This window comes from Sander vitreus, chromosome 10 (assembly GCF_031162955.1).
Source record: "Sander vitreus isolate 19-12246 chromosome 10, sanVit1, whole genome shotgun sequence".
In the NCBI taxonomy this organism is placed as follows: domain Eukaryota; kingdom Metazoa; phylum Chordata; class Actinopteri; order Perciformes; family Percidae; genus Sander; species Sander vitreus.
This window is the reverse complement of record NC_135864.1, coordinates 11,324,071-11,337,354: the sequence shown is the minus strand read 5'-3', so window position 1 is coordinate 11,337,354 and position 13,284 is coordinate 11,324,071. Positions and strand designations below refer to the sequence as shown.

Below are 13,284 nucleotides of genomic sequence, written 5' to 3'. Positions count from 1 at the left end.
AAAGTGTATACCACAAATAAAACATGATGCAGACAGAGCACCGACCACAATTTGCATAATGTAAAAATATTATGGTGTGATTGGATCATTCATTATATAGACAACATTAGCAGACAACATATTTTTAATACTTGGTATGAATGATGTCTCAGATATGCGGATGAGCTCATCATGTGCAGGTCTGACTAGCTGAATCTCTCACCGGCTTCCTGTCTCCAGACCGGTGCTCAGTTTTCACCCCACTTGACACACACTGCACAGCACCACTGTAACTGATGAATTGTTCAGCATCACATTAAATAAAGAAGCTGATGAGGGAGTGCTTATTTTGAATTTCTCCCAAAGAATTTTACCTTTTGATTTTCTGGAGTTAATGTTGAGACCCTGCATCAGATTAATGTATCTGTCAAAGGTCAGCAGTTGTGAAACGTGGCTAACATGAACATTAATGGCTAACCAATTTTTTTTTTCTTTACGTTTAGCAACTGCTGAGAATGAGGGATGAGTTGAAGGAGCGAGAGGCAGAGCTTGAGAAGAGTATAGAGGAAAAACAGCAGCTGAAGAACCAAATCCATGACCTCAAGTCAGGACTGCACAACCTGAAGACCACACACACACTACAGGTCAGAATAAAACAAACACACACACACACACACACACACACACACACACACACACACACACACACACACACATGCACACATGCTAAGTCAAGGGAAAACGTGTTTATGTTTGGGTAAATGGTAATTATTTTATAATTATTTTATTTTATAATTGTTAAAAAAAAAAAAAAAGCAGGCCTCATTTGTGGTCTAGTTTGAAAGAATTTACTTCGTAATGGTAAAATTATTCAACACACCACAGGCTTCATTTTAGTGAAGATTTTGGTCCATTTGAATTGGTGTCTAATGATTTTCCCTGAATCAACCCAGCACAGTAGATGAAAGATGGAACTCCTCCCCAGGGGCGTAGCACAACATTCTAGATCCTGTACACAGGCATCCTCTGTGGGCCCCTCCCCACACCACAGCTATTCATTCCAGTATCTTTGTGGGCCCCCTTCTCACATGAAGGCCGTGTAAACTCCCCTTTTTCCCCCCAGTCCGACGCCCTTGCTAAAGGCACTAATAGTGAACAAGCCATCAAGATCTTTTGTACTAACCATGACTTTACAAATATGGAAATTAAAAAAGGTTTGTTCTATATATTTCATTGTATTTTAGGAAAAAAAACAGTAGTCCCATGTGCCTAAAGATGATTAAGAAATGGCTATATCTCAGAAACTACAAGGATCACAATGAAGTATTTGGTATCTATGAACTCATAACAAGTTCAATATCAATGATTTACATATGTATATAGTACAAAACAAATATTGAAGACATAAAATAAACACAATGTAGTGTTTTCCTAATTTTTCGAAAATCCTGACTTTAACTATTGATAAGCATATTATTTTAAATTTTTCATGTGAATTAAATACTTGCCGGAATTATGTCCGTACCAGGTTCCAAGACTTTAGACCAATCAGAACACATATTGTAGCATTTTTTCTTATCATCTAAATATAGTCTTTGGGAATAAGTGGGTATGTCCTACTCTGTACATATCTTGGTCACAATTCCTTAACAAGCACATATAATGGATTTTATCAGAAATGTTCTCTCTGTAAAAATGTAGCTCTTACTACATCAGTTTACCTTTGCTAAACCACTGATTCTTGCTCTTGCTTAATAGCACTGGATCTTCTATTAGGTCACTGTGACCTGACCTATCTCATCATGCAATGCAGGAAAATACTCCCTATCATCAATATTAGTCCCTGTTGAAACATAAAGGCGATTGGAGCAGCACAGTATTAGAATACCAACAACAACAAAGCAAGGCTAGGACAGGGATATAATAAAGTATGCCAGTTTTTACTTACATGTGTGGAATTATTTACTGAAACCTCTCCTTCATATTATTTCACCATCTGGTAGAGGATAATTTAATGCAACAAGCGCAATAAAACGGTTTCCTCCTGGCACACATTAGGTGGAGAAATGCTTTAACATATATACACTAAGACATACAATACATTATACCAGCACATTGTATGTGGCCTCAGCTCCTCTACCACACACACACACACACACGCACGCACGCACGCACACACACACACACACACACACACACACACACACACACACACACAAAACAGTTCAGTTCAGTGTTTACATGGGATGGTAGATTACATATTCATTCACCGTGTGCATTCAGCATCGTAGCTGTCAGCACTGTATTATTTTCATAATACTGTGTATCTGTTTTATAAAGCAGTTACCATATTTGTCCATAAATCTACTCTTAAGATGTCATCTTTCATCATACACCTGTCTGTCAGCACTGTTGTCATTTTATCACCACCTTCAGCCATGTAAGAGAAGATACTTTAATCATTTTAAACTGTATGTCAGTGTGCCATCATAAACAGTGTGTTTCTATTCAAATTAATTTACTGTAGAAGGTTTTCTCTGAGTGAATGTGTTCTGTGCTGTGGATGCAACTTGGATTAAATAAATAAGTGACTTTCCACGCAGAGCAGAGGACCATATATTGAGGTTTTTATTATTGGAGGTGTAGCCATATACTCATATAAACTATTTGACTTTTCTTTATCCGACTTTGTCTCCAAAACTTGAACAGAAAAGGTCACTCTGAAACTAGGCTTTGTTCGTGCTGCTGCTGCTGCTGCTGTTCATGTGTATGTATGTGTCTGGGAGAGTCGGAGAGGACTGGAGAGTGAGTTTTGGTGTGTCGGATTGCATTAGTGGGGGACTTGTTTCTCATTGACGTTTCCTCTCATTTTTCTAATTGACTCTAGCTGGAGACGTTAAAGGAAGATGACAGAGGGAGCGAACAGAGTGCTAATCAAGTCAGTGTAAGTGGGAAAAAAACTAAGCTCCCACTACTCCATGCTAAATATTTTTCTTCCCCTTATTTTTTTGTATTTATTTCGCCTCCTATAACTCTTCCACTGACATGACATATCATTACAGGCCAATCTTCACAGGGAGTGTAGGCTAATTGTCATTAAATCACCCAGACACAACTGGGTTAGAAAATGAAGGGCCAGCATACAGTGCACATATAGGGTAAATGAACACACTCATACTACAATACATACTTGCACACCCTCTCACATTAGACAAGAACTTGAAGACAAGGCCACTGCGTTCTGATTAGACTTGACTCTAAAGGGCAAGCCACCTTCCATCGCCACAATTCTCATTTTAGAAACTTCACTAGACGCACATAAATGTATTTCCTGCCACACACGCAGATCCACATTTCCTCTTCTATCCTCAGATCTGTGTATGAGGCTGTCACAGGCTCACAGGAACAACAGATTGATCATTAGCATGATAGCATCGTAGCATTTCCTCCTCCTCTCTCTTCCACTCTTATTTGTTTTTCCCTTTTGTCAGAACATTAGCTGCTGGCTTTGTTTTTTCGCTCCTTCTTCTTGTGCTCATTATCTTGTCCTTTTTTATGGATTATTTTTTGTTTATTTCTTATTTTCCATTTGCTTACAGTGCAACACTCTTATTTGCATGCTTGCTAAAACACCCTCAAATATTTGACTCTTCCTATCCCGAGCCCTGTTTAGATTATTCAGCAGCATTGGTGTTAAATTGAGGTGCTATGTGGGTCTTTCAACAGTGTTTTGTGACCTCTGTCTTTCCTCAGGATGTAACAGCATCATCAGTGGTGTCCTGCAGTCAGGACAAGGAAGGTCTTCCAGAGAAGAATCGTCCTAGTCCTGTACAATCCGAGAGGGATGCACTGCTAATCGGTATGCTGCCTTACTGTATCTCCATGGCATTACTGCATTTACAAAACAACAATACAATTGTTCAAGGGGGTGGAAAAGTGTCTTTTTGACCACACATCCACAATGAAGCCTAAACCATATAAAACATCAATTACATGAAAAGCTGCCTGCGCACACATTTATCTTAACATTACAAGTTTCTGTTACAAACATGTACCTGTTGAGGGACACATGAATATTAGGAATAGAATTAAAGTATAAACATCCTGACGGATAGTTTCCATCTTTTATTCACTCAGTTTGAGATCTTCAACTGTGGCTATATAGTTGTTTTATAGTCATATAAAAAATGGATAATATTGGATGTATTCCAAGTGCAATCCGCTGTTTAAGCTGTTTTTGCCATGTTAGCGGCTTGGCTCTGGGGATGGCAATGTCAGTGAGTCAGTCCTCTGCTTTGGTGTAGATTGAAATATCTCAACAACTATCAGATAGATTGCCATGAAGTTTCGTACAGTTATTTATGGTGCCCAAAGAGTTAATCCCAATGACTTTAGTGATTCCCTGAATTTTCCTCTAGCGCTATCTTCAGGTCAAACATTTTACTTTGTGTAATACTTTCTTATAAACCAATAACCTGCTAAACTAGTTAGAGTTCTATCAGCTCCAGTTTTACATTAATAAGCAAATGTTAGTGTGCTAACTTGCTAAACTAATATAGTTAACATTGTGAATGGTCATCAGCAAATCATCAGCATGTTAGCAATGTCATTGTGAGAATGTTAGCATCCTGACATTAGCACCACAATATTAATTCAGTAGCCTACAGCCTTACAGAGCTGCTAGCATATCTGACCTATACAAAACCTGCTCTACAGTATTTTATGTCTTATGCTTCATATGTCTATGCTGTTTTTAATATGTTAATCTGTTCTTTATGATGATGGCTCTCTGATATTGTTAAAAAAATAATAATTTAACACGTTATTTGAATTTGAAAATTGAGCTAAACAAATTTAATTTGGCAATTGTGCCACCAAAACACTTACAGGAAGTGTACAAAATAACAGCCTCAAAAATGGTGGTCTCAACAGAAATGTAACATTATAGTTTTACAAAGGGAGTACACACACTACATAGCTGTTGAACCTATATTTTATTGTAATGTGTTCCATTTTTCTTATCATGTATCGCTTTTATAACATAACCCCAACATGCACCACCGATGCCACCTCTACAGCAGTTGTATTTCTGCTTCTGTTGCTTTGATGTAATAATTATGCATAATTACATAGCCGTTAGAGCGAGAGAGGAAAAAGATATGAAGAGAGAAAGAGCTCAATTTACTCATTAGATTACATAATACAATGTGACTTCATGATAATGGGAAATATGGCCAACATCTATCTCCCTTGTGTGTAATATACTACATTATTTATAGAAGTAAACAAAGCCTCATCCTATTTTGCTGCCTGTTTTCCGGTGTGCTTCATTTTCACATGTTAATTGTCGAGGACATCCGTTGGCTCAAAGCATGAATGATAAAACTTGTCTTGTTAGTAAGTAAAAAGGAAATGCAAATTATGCTAGAGTTTAACAAATAATAAAGCCTACTATATGTCTCTATTTGGGTCCAATTCTACCTTTCTTCCAGTGCCAGAAATACCTGCATCTACTGTGTCATAGCAGGTAGTTAGATAGTCAATGGTGCGTGTCCTCTGTGCATGCCCACTCTGGCTGTTTGCTGAGAAAGAGGTGGGCCACAGTTAAAGATCCTGGCACCTTTTTATGTCAGAATCACTCCTCTTGACATCTTGTTTGATGCTGAGTTGAAGTGAGCACCGCAGGAAAGAAAAGGGACACTTGACTTCTGAAGGAAAATGTTTCATCAGGGTTGAATCTCTTTGCCTTTTCTCTCCTTCCACACAGTAAATGTAGATGAACACAGTTGCATAATCTTTGAACTGTTTCCTTCATGCCTTCATGAAAAATGAGAAGCAAAAGTATACTAGATGAAAGGACGAGCTGTGTTTTTTTTTTTTATTTTTTTTTTTAAATAAGAATGAAACACCTATTGTGCTTCTGAAAACACCATCAAAATCATCTGTTAAATTATAATTCTGTTTTATTACAACTTGGGTCTCATTTTTGTAGATTTGGCGATCATTTTTACCCTGTTACACGATTTCACCAAGTTAACGGAGTCAAAACTAGGATTTTAGAAGTACTGAGGTCAAGAGTCCAAATTCTCCCAGCTGAACCGCAACCTAAGACATTATTCTCTGGCCACCAACCAAACTCTGTAAAATGTTCATAGTATTAAAATAAAATGCAAAATATCACAATTTCATTTGATCTCCCTACATTATGGTCTAAATGTTCTTTAACAACCTTCTGTACAATGTCAGGTAGGAGGAGATATCCCTTTAATATTAATTTATCTAGTTTTCTGCCTGAAAACATTACATTTTTAATAAGTTTAAATAATAAAATCCGCCCTCAAATTCCCATAATTATTATTGTGGACACCACTCCTCAATGGTAGCTATGATCCTGCACTTTAATTGCTGAGATGTGGGAATGCTGCAATATTGCTAAAAAAAAAAGACATCAGGCTTCGAGCAACCGATATGACTCAGCTAAAAGTTGAAATAATTATTATATATTTTTTAAGATATTACAGGCATACCGCATTTTTGCAGCAATTTCCATAAACTTGGCGCGGTCTGTGTTTCCTTATCACTCCCTGTTACAACCCCAACAAGATAATGATTTTTGATTAAAGTAGGTCATCAATCCACTCCGTCATCACCATCTTTTAGCATTCAGCAGTACATCAAATCTGTGTGTTATTTAGTATGGAATCACAATAAAACCGAGCAAAAAAAGTTGTTTGGTTTTTCTGATATTTCTATCTCTCTCTCTCTCTCTCTCTGTCGTTTCCCAAACCATATCAATGCTTACTGTGTGTTGAGAAAACAAACAGAGAGACATCACACTTGACATGTACATGATTTGTTTCCAGATCTCATCAGTTACATACAATGTTGGTCAAAACAAAAAAATAAGCATAAGTTGCAATAAATTGGGAACTATCCCTCAATTTCATCTTGTTGTTCTGTATAGAACGTAAAAACTTTAGCCTAGCTCACATGCTTTGCCTGCCATACATGCAGACACACATACAGTATTGAGGTCAGATCATCTGGAGACCCACCATCCAAATCTCAGCTGAAGTTTTGGGGTCTTCTATCGGCCTCGTGGTGCTCTAACGACAAGCTGTGGTGAAGGATTATCTCTCTCCTAGCCCTATCAGAGAGTCAAGAGCATATGGTTTGGTTGAGGTTGTGGAGCGTTTCAGTAGCACATGGCTTTGATGAAAGATAACGGCATCAAAGCCGTCATCAAACGCTCTTTCTAATCTGGAGCCGCAATATACAAGAGGTTCTTAACAGTGTTGGGAGTCTGACAAAAAAAGCCACTTGATGCATCCTCGCTTGTTTTTCAGTCAGTCAAGAACAGAAAGAATAACATAAGTTTAAAATTTGTTATTGTAAGATGCACAACAATTACAGAAGCAGTCATTGTCACTTCCAATTTTGGGTCTCAGGCTCTCTCCAACAATGCTAATTAGATTTGTCACAGAAAATCGCAAGTAAAAAAAACAAAATGAGAATCTAAGACATAAGATGTTAAATAGTGCAAGTTATAGAGATCAATATAACTGAAAATATGAAATAAGGTAATATACATTTGTGTAAGACAGTAATGGCAAATTAATAAACTAGGGGTAGGAATCATAGGGTACCTTACGATACACAATACATGGCTTACGATACGGATAATATCTCGATACAGCCATTCTGCAATAATCAATATATTGCTAAACAATCCTATGAAGATAGTGAGTACAGTGATGGATTGGTAGCTGGAGAGGTGCCAGTTCACCTCCTGGGCACTGCCAAGGTGCTCTTGAGCAAGGCACCGAACCCCCAACTGCTCGGGGCGCCTGTCCATCGACAGCTGCAGCCCCCTAACTCTGACATCTCTCCATTTGTGCATGAATAGGTACTGTGTGTAATGTGTGTTCTAACAACAGAGTGAAAACATTGTAATTTCCCTTGCGGGATTAATAAAGTATAAATTATTATTAATTATTCAGTTATTCATGTCTATTATTGCTCATACTTATTATTATTCCGCCTGTTCTTTGTCCCGCTTCTAGTCACGGAGTGTTGCCAACAGGTGCACACAAAATACATCAAAACGTGTGTAATGACAGGGAATGGTGTGATATGTATTTTCAAAGAGATTTGCCACACGGTTTTCATGAAATCAGCAAAAAACAGCACAAAATTTCCCCATAGACTTGAATGGGAAATCTTTGTGAAATCGCTTAACATCACTGAAAACAACCCCTCTTTGGTGCCATGTTGTATCGTCCAGTTTTCAGACCGTTTCAGAGTTTCCAGTGCGTGTGTATGGGGCCGGAATCTTCATAGTTAGAGTGGAGGACAGAGTGGGGAACTGCAGTATGATTCTCTGAATTTTTTTCCAAACAAATTGCTCTCTCCCCTACAGTTTTCACTCTTCATACATCATTGCTGGTCAAAATGTAGGAAATGTTGTGCCGGTCGCAGACATGTAACTATGGAATCCATCGGACGTAAACTTTTTGCTCTGTTCATACCAACTGCCGATAGAAACAATGAAAAAAAAATGATTTTGCGGGTTCACTGTCTAGTGACATGTTTGACTGCCTCCCTCACCTTAGCAACAAGTTCTTACACACACACCTCCTAGGCTCCTATCATAAAGACTCTTTACTGTAGGCCGTGTTGTCCTCTATTTACAGGACATGTCAAACAGCAGAGCAAAGGTAGCTCAGATCAGCTGTTACTAATGATATTAACTATAGGGGGGGGCATCTTGCGGCATCTAGCTCAGCCAGTGAGAGCGTTCGCCCCATGTTAGCTGAGTCCTTTGCAGTGGCGTGGGTTCGAATCCAACCTGCTACCCTTTGCTGCATGTCATTCCCCATCTCTCTCCCCCTTTCATGTCTATCCACTGTCACTTCATAATAAAAGAGAAAAGCCCCAAAAAATAGTTTCTAAAATTTTTTTTTTTTAAAACCACCAGACTCTGTGTGAATAAACAGTAATTTTAGCATTGTAAAACACACACCATTCAAAGTTGACAGAAACCAAACAAAACTATGAAAAGCCGTTTTTTATCTTCTCTACACTTTTCCAACCATCACAACTCTAGTGTTGGTTGAAATAAACACATAGTTTACTGATTTACATGTGAAAATATGTTGGCTCTATACACACTAAAAGTACTGTTTTTAGTCTGGTGGGTTTAGCACCAGCTACTTTATAGCTGTTTCTGGTAAACAGAAAGGTCTTAAATAGGTTTTAAAAAGGTTAAGGGTTAAGACACTTAACACCGTTAAAACAAAACTTTATGTATTTAAAATGTAAGCAAAACTTGGGTATTATATATATATATATATATATATATATTGTATTGCTAAGGCTCGCGTCGCTTAACCCACCAGACTTCATGTAAATAAACAGTACTTTAAGCATCCTAAACCCACCAGGCTCCATGTAAATAATCAGTACTTTAAGCATCCTAAACCCACCAGACTCCATCTAAATAATCAGTACTTTAAGCATCCTAAACCCACCAGACTCCATGTAAATAATCAGCACTTTAACCTTTCTGTAAGTGGTACTACGCTGTACTCTGGTCTTGACCTGTATGCATTTGTGGTGTCTTGTAAGCCCATCCATCCATTCCCTATTGCTATTGTTAAACAATTGTATTCTCTCTCTCTCAGTGACAGTGTGACCTATGTACGTCAATACAGCTACTGCTATTAATACTTAGCTAGTGTTATTCGGATGTGCACCAAGTAGTAGGCACACTGTCAAAATTTCTTCCGGAATTTTCTAGTTATTATTTTATATATATATATATATATATATATATATATATATATATATATATATATATATATATATATATATATATATATATTCAGAGGGGAAAACAGTTGTAACATGTATGTAAAAGTATATAAAGATAAAGTGACAGTTTTATGGTAAAGTGACATGCAATGAGCTCAGAGCTCAAAAGTCAAATGGCCTGTGGGGTGACGCTGTTCCTGAGCCTGGTTGTGTGGGATAAACTGATTTTCAGTAGTATTTTGCCGTGGTTTAAAGTCATGTTTGACATGGAACAGAAACTTAAAGGTTGAAGCTTCGTGACAAGGTATGTCTTTGCATTTTGACAGTTTAATTAACATGTCTGCGTGACCCATTTGTTCTACCTCAGGGATCATTTCAACCTTCCTGCACGTCCACCCGTTTGGAGCCAGCATTGAGTACATCTGTTCCTACCTGCAGCGTTTGGACACCAAGGTAACAGACACACACACACACACACACACACACACACACACACACACACACACACACACACACACACACACACACACACACACACACACACACACACACACACACACACATATATATATCCTAGACATGGTGACACAGATTAAATTTCCCTGCAGGGCTGACATATGGGCCTGCTGTATGCCAGGGTCCTGCTGTGCAATTTTAGTCTCCTGGCATGCAAACACGCCTGAAGTGCAGACGAAAGCCTTCAATTACTCTGAGATTTTTTGCCTTTATTTATCTCAGTAAAGGGTGGTGAACACACACGTCAATTTAAAGCTGCACTGCTTCACACTCCTACTGTATACATGTTACCTACCAGGGGTGTATGAAAACAAATAGGCTAAAAACACAGAGATGTAGGTTTAAGTTGAATACTCAGACATTCAGTGACACGTTCCTTTTCATAATTCTTTACCAGATTAGTGGTTGAGTGCAGAACAAAGGGATTGTTTCAGAAATGCATGCAAATGCACATGTTGGCTTATTTAAAAAACAATATGTTAAAGAACCCTGTCAGCTATTATGGCGTGTTTTTTTGTCAATAGGGTTCTTGTTTTCTTTTCATGGACCAACACTCATCTGAGCCTATTACACATCCTCCAGTTTTTAAACAAAGTCATGCAATATGTGATTCTGACATGTATTTTTTTTCACCAATCTCCTGTAACCTTTCCAACAAAAACATTAATAGCTGCACAGTTCCAAATTAAACTGTAGACTTTATTTCTTCTTTCTTTTGTGGTTAAAATAAAAATAATCTTTTATTATATTTCATTAATTCAGTTACATGGTTAAGATATTATGTTATTTTGTTGGCAGCTTAATTTATACATATAAAGGGGACATCCATTATCTGTAACAGCTGAGTAAATCGACAGTTGTTGCAGCAGGGTGGCAGGTTTATCCCACCAGGTTTTTTCTCCTGATGCAGGACGAAGCACCGCTGCCCTTCCCTGTGGTCAAAATCTTGTTTGTCTCGACCTTTTAGGCCTTAGCTGCTCCTTCCTCGTTAATAGCGTAAAACCTCAATATATAGCCAGTTTTTTCTTTGCAAAACTTTTCTAATTTGATCACAAATCCCCCCATGCACAACCTATTGATGAATATATTCATGTTCTGTGTCCGTCTGCTGCTGCCTGCCTCAGCCAGGTTAGGCTCTTTGTCAGCCTGATGTCTCTGAACAAAGCGCCATGTTTGAGCTGATTCCTGGGTTATAACTGAGCTGAGCTTTGTCGTCACAATTCCACCAAGACCGTTCTTGATTTCTAAACGGGCTCTGATTACCTACTGCTACTCATTCTCGCTGCATCTGACTGGCACCTTTATGATCATTCTGTTGGATCTGATTGGTCTCCTGCCCTCTTATACATTTTACAAACAAATTGATGTAAAATATTACCTTAAACCGTCACATGTATGTGCAGGTGTACCTGTGTGTTTTGTATGTGTTTGCTTTATACATGATTATGTTGCGTGTTTGAGATTTTGTTAAAGTCTATGGGCGGCTGTTTGCCTGTGTATCTGTTCCTTTAACACTGACTCTGCACAACAAGCAGCCCACAGTTTTGTCAATACCTCGACTGGATACTCCAACAACAAGCCCAATCCTCCTGGCTTATCTTCTGGCTCCACACTCACACGGCTCCATTGTCTGTGATGTCACACCACTCCTATCTCCATGATGGACCTTAATGCATCCTGACATCAGCACAGGGCTCAAACAATCTAGTTATTAATGCAAGGCAGTGTGGGTCATCTACAGCAGCTCTCACAGTGAACTTGTGTCTCTACTGTCACCTGTCTGATTCACCTCATCCGACCAGGGTGGTGTATGGTGTGAGCCAGCGTAAATCTTTTCATGAAACTCATAATGTCTTGATGCTTGCCCTTTTCATCTATTGTGTGTGTGTGTGTGTGTGTGTGTGTGTGTTTCTGCGTTTCTGCAGATCAACACCAGTGAGGTGGAGGCTCTTCTTTCTCGGCTGCCCTGCACCTTCAGACAGGAGCTGACTGGTGTCGGAGCCAGTTTGGAGAAACGCTGGAACTTCTGTGGCTTTCAGGGCATCAAGAGCACGTAAGATTCTGCCGGTGACACTTCTGGGACATGGAAGAGACGACATGCAGACAAGGCAACAAAGGTACATGGAGGACACTCTAGAAATGTGGAGGAAGCCCACAACTAATGGAGACGCTGGACCCCGCCTGCACAGACAAGAGCACAAATTATACAGCGCAGATCTCAGATCAGGAAGGGGTGTTCTGTGTAGGTGGCAGAAAGATAAATAAACAGGTTTTTGTGATGGCATTATTAATTGGCGGCATCTCTATGGTGACAAAGAGGTGGATGTATCTCTATGGTGACAGTTGCGTCATGTCTCAGTTTCTCCCTTTTTTTTTTTTTAATCGTGGGATTCAACTAAAAGTCCCTCAACAGAGGCAATCTCAACAGAGTCGTGGGAATGGTGGTATTTTTTATACTTGAGCCCACAGTTGACTCATCGTACTGGCAGACCTGGACTAAAGGGCTACACAGGAAGGTCATCAGGGTCTACTTTCAACCTCAAAACTCTCTGACTTCCTTTTTTGCCTCCTCTTGATTTTGTACAATCATGTGAAATAAATTCTTATATTTCCCTCTACTTTGTGTGTAGGTTATTGAAAGTACACACGAGACGGATGCAGCAATCAGGTTGATTGATTTTTTTTTTTTATGCCAGTGATTTAATCATTATAAATCAAGAACAGAATACATATTCACTCTCAGATGACATTAACACAGTGCCTTCCAGGTCTGGTTCATTTTACAAAGGCAGACTTTTTAATTCCAAATATGTAATGTGAATTACAACAAATTCTTTTTTTCTGCTGCGTTCATGATTATGGTTTCAGCCGCATAGCCACAGATAAGTGTGCTCACTGCTTCATTGTAGCACAATGTGAAAAGGAGCTTCCTTTTGTTTGTCAGAAGGCTCAAACTGTTGCGTGTTTTTCTTTTTT

At 38.7% G+C, this 13,284-nt stretch overlaps 1 protein-coding gene across 1 annotated transcript in view; it reads left to right on the top strand.

Moving 5' to 3' along the window:
- The window catches only part of LOC144524170 (ecto-NOX disulfide-thiol exchanger 2-like), a 184,358-nt gene extending 171,432 nt beyond the window's left edge, over nt 1–12,926 (top strand). The window contains exons 12-16 of the mRNA XM_078260239.1: nt 483–623; nt 2,867–2,923; nt 3,733–3,838; nt 10,160–10,245; nt 12,234–12,926. Of these exons, the coding sequence (XP_078116365.1) occupies nt 483–623; nt 2,867–2,923; nt 3,733–3,838; nt 10,160–10,245; nt 12,234–12,365 (522 nt within the window). The 3' untranslated portion in view covers nt 12,366–12,926. The remainder of the gene's footprint in view (nt 1–482; nt 624–2,866; nt 2,924–3,732; nt 3,839–10,159; nt 10,246–12,233) is intronic.
- The last annotated feature ends 358 nt before the right edge of the window (nt 12,927–13,284 follow it).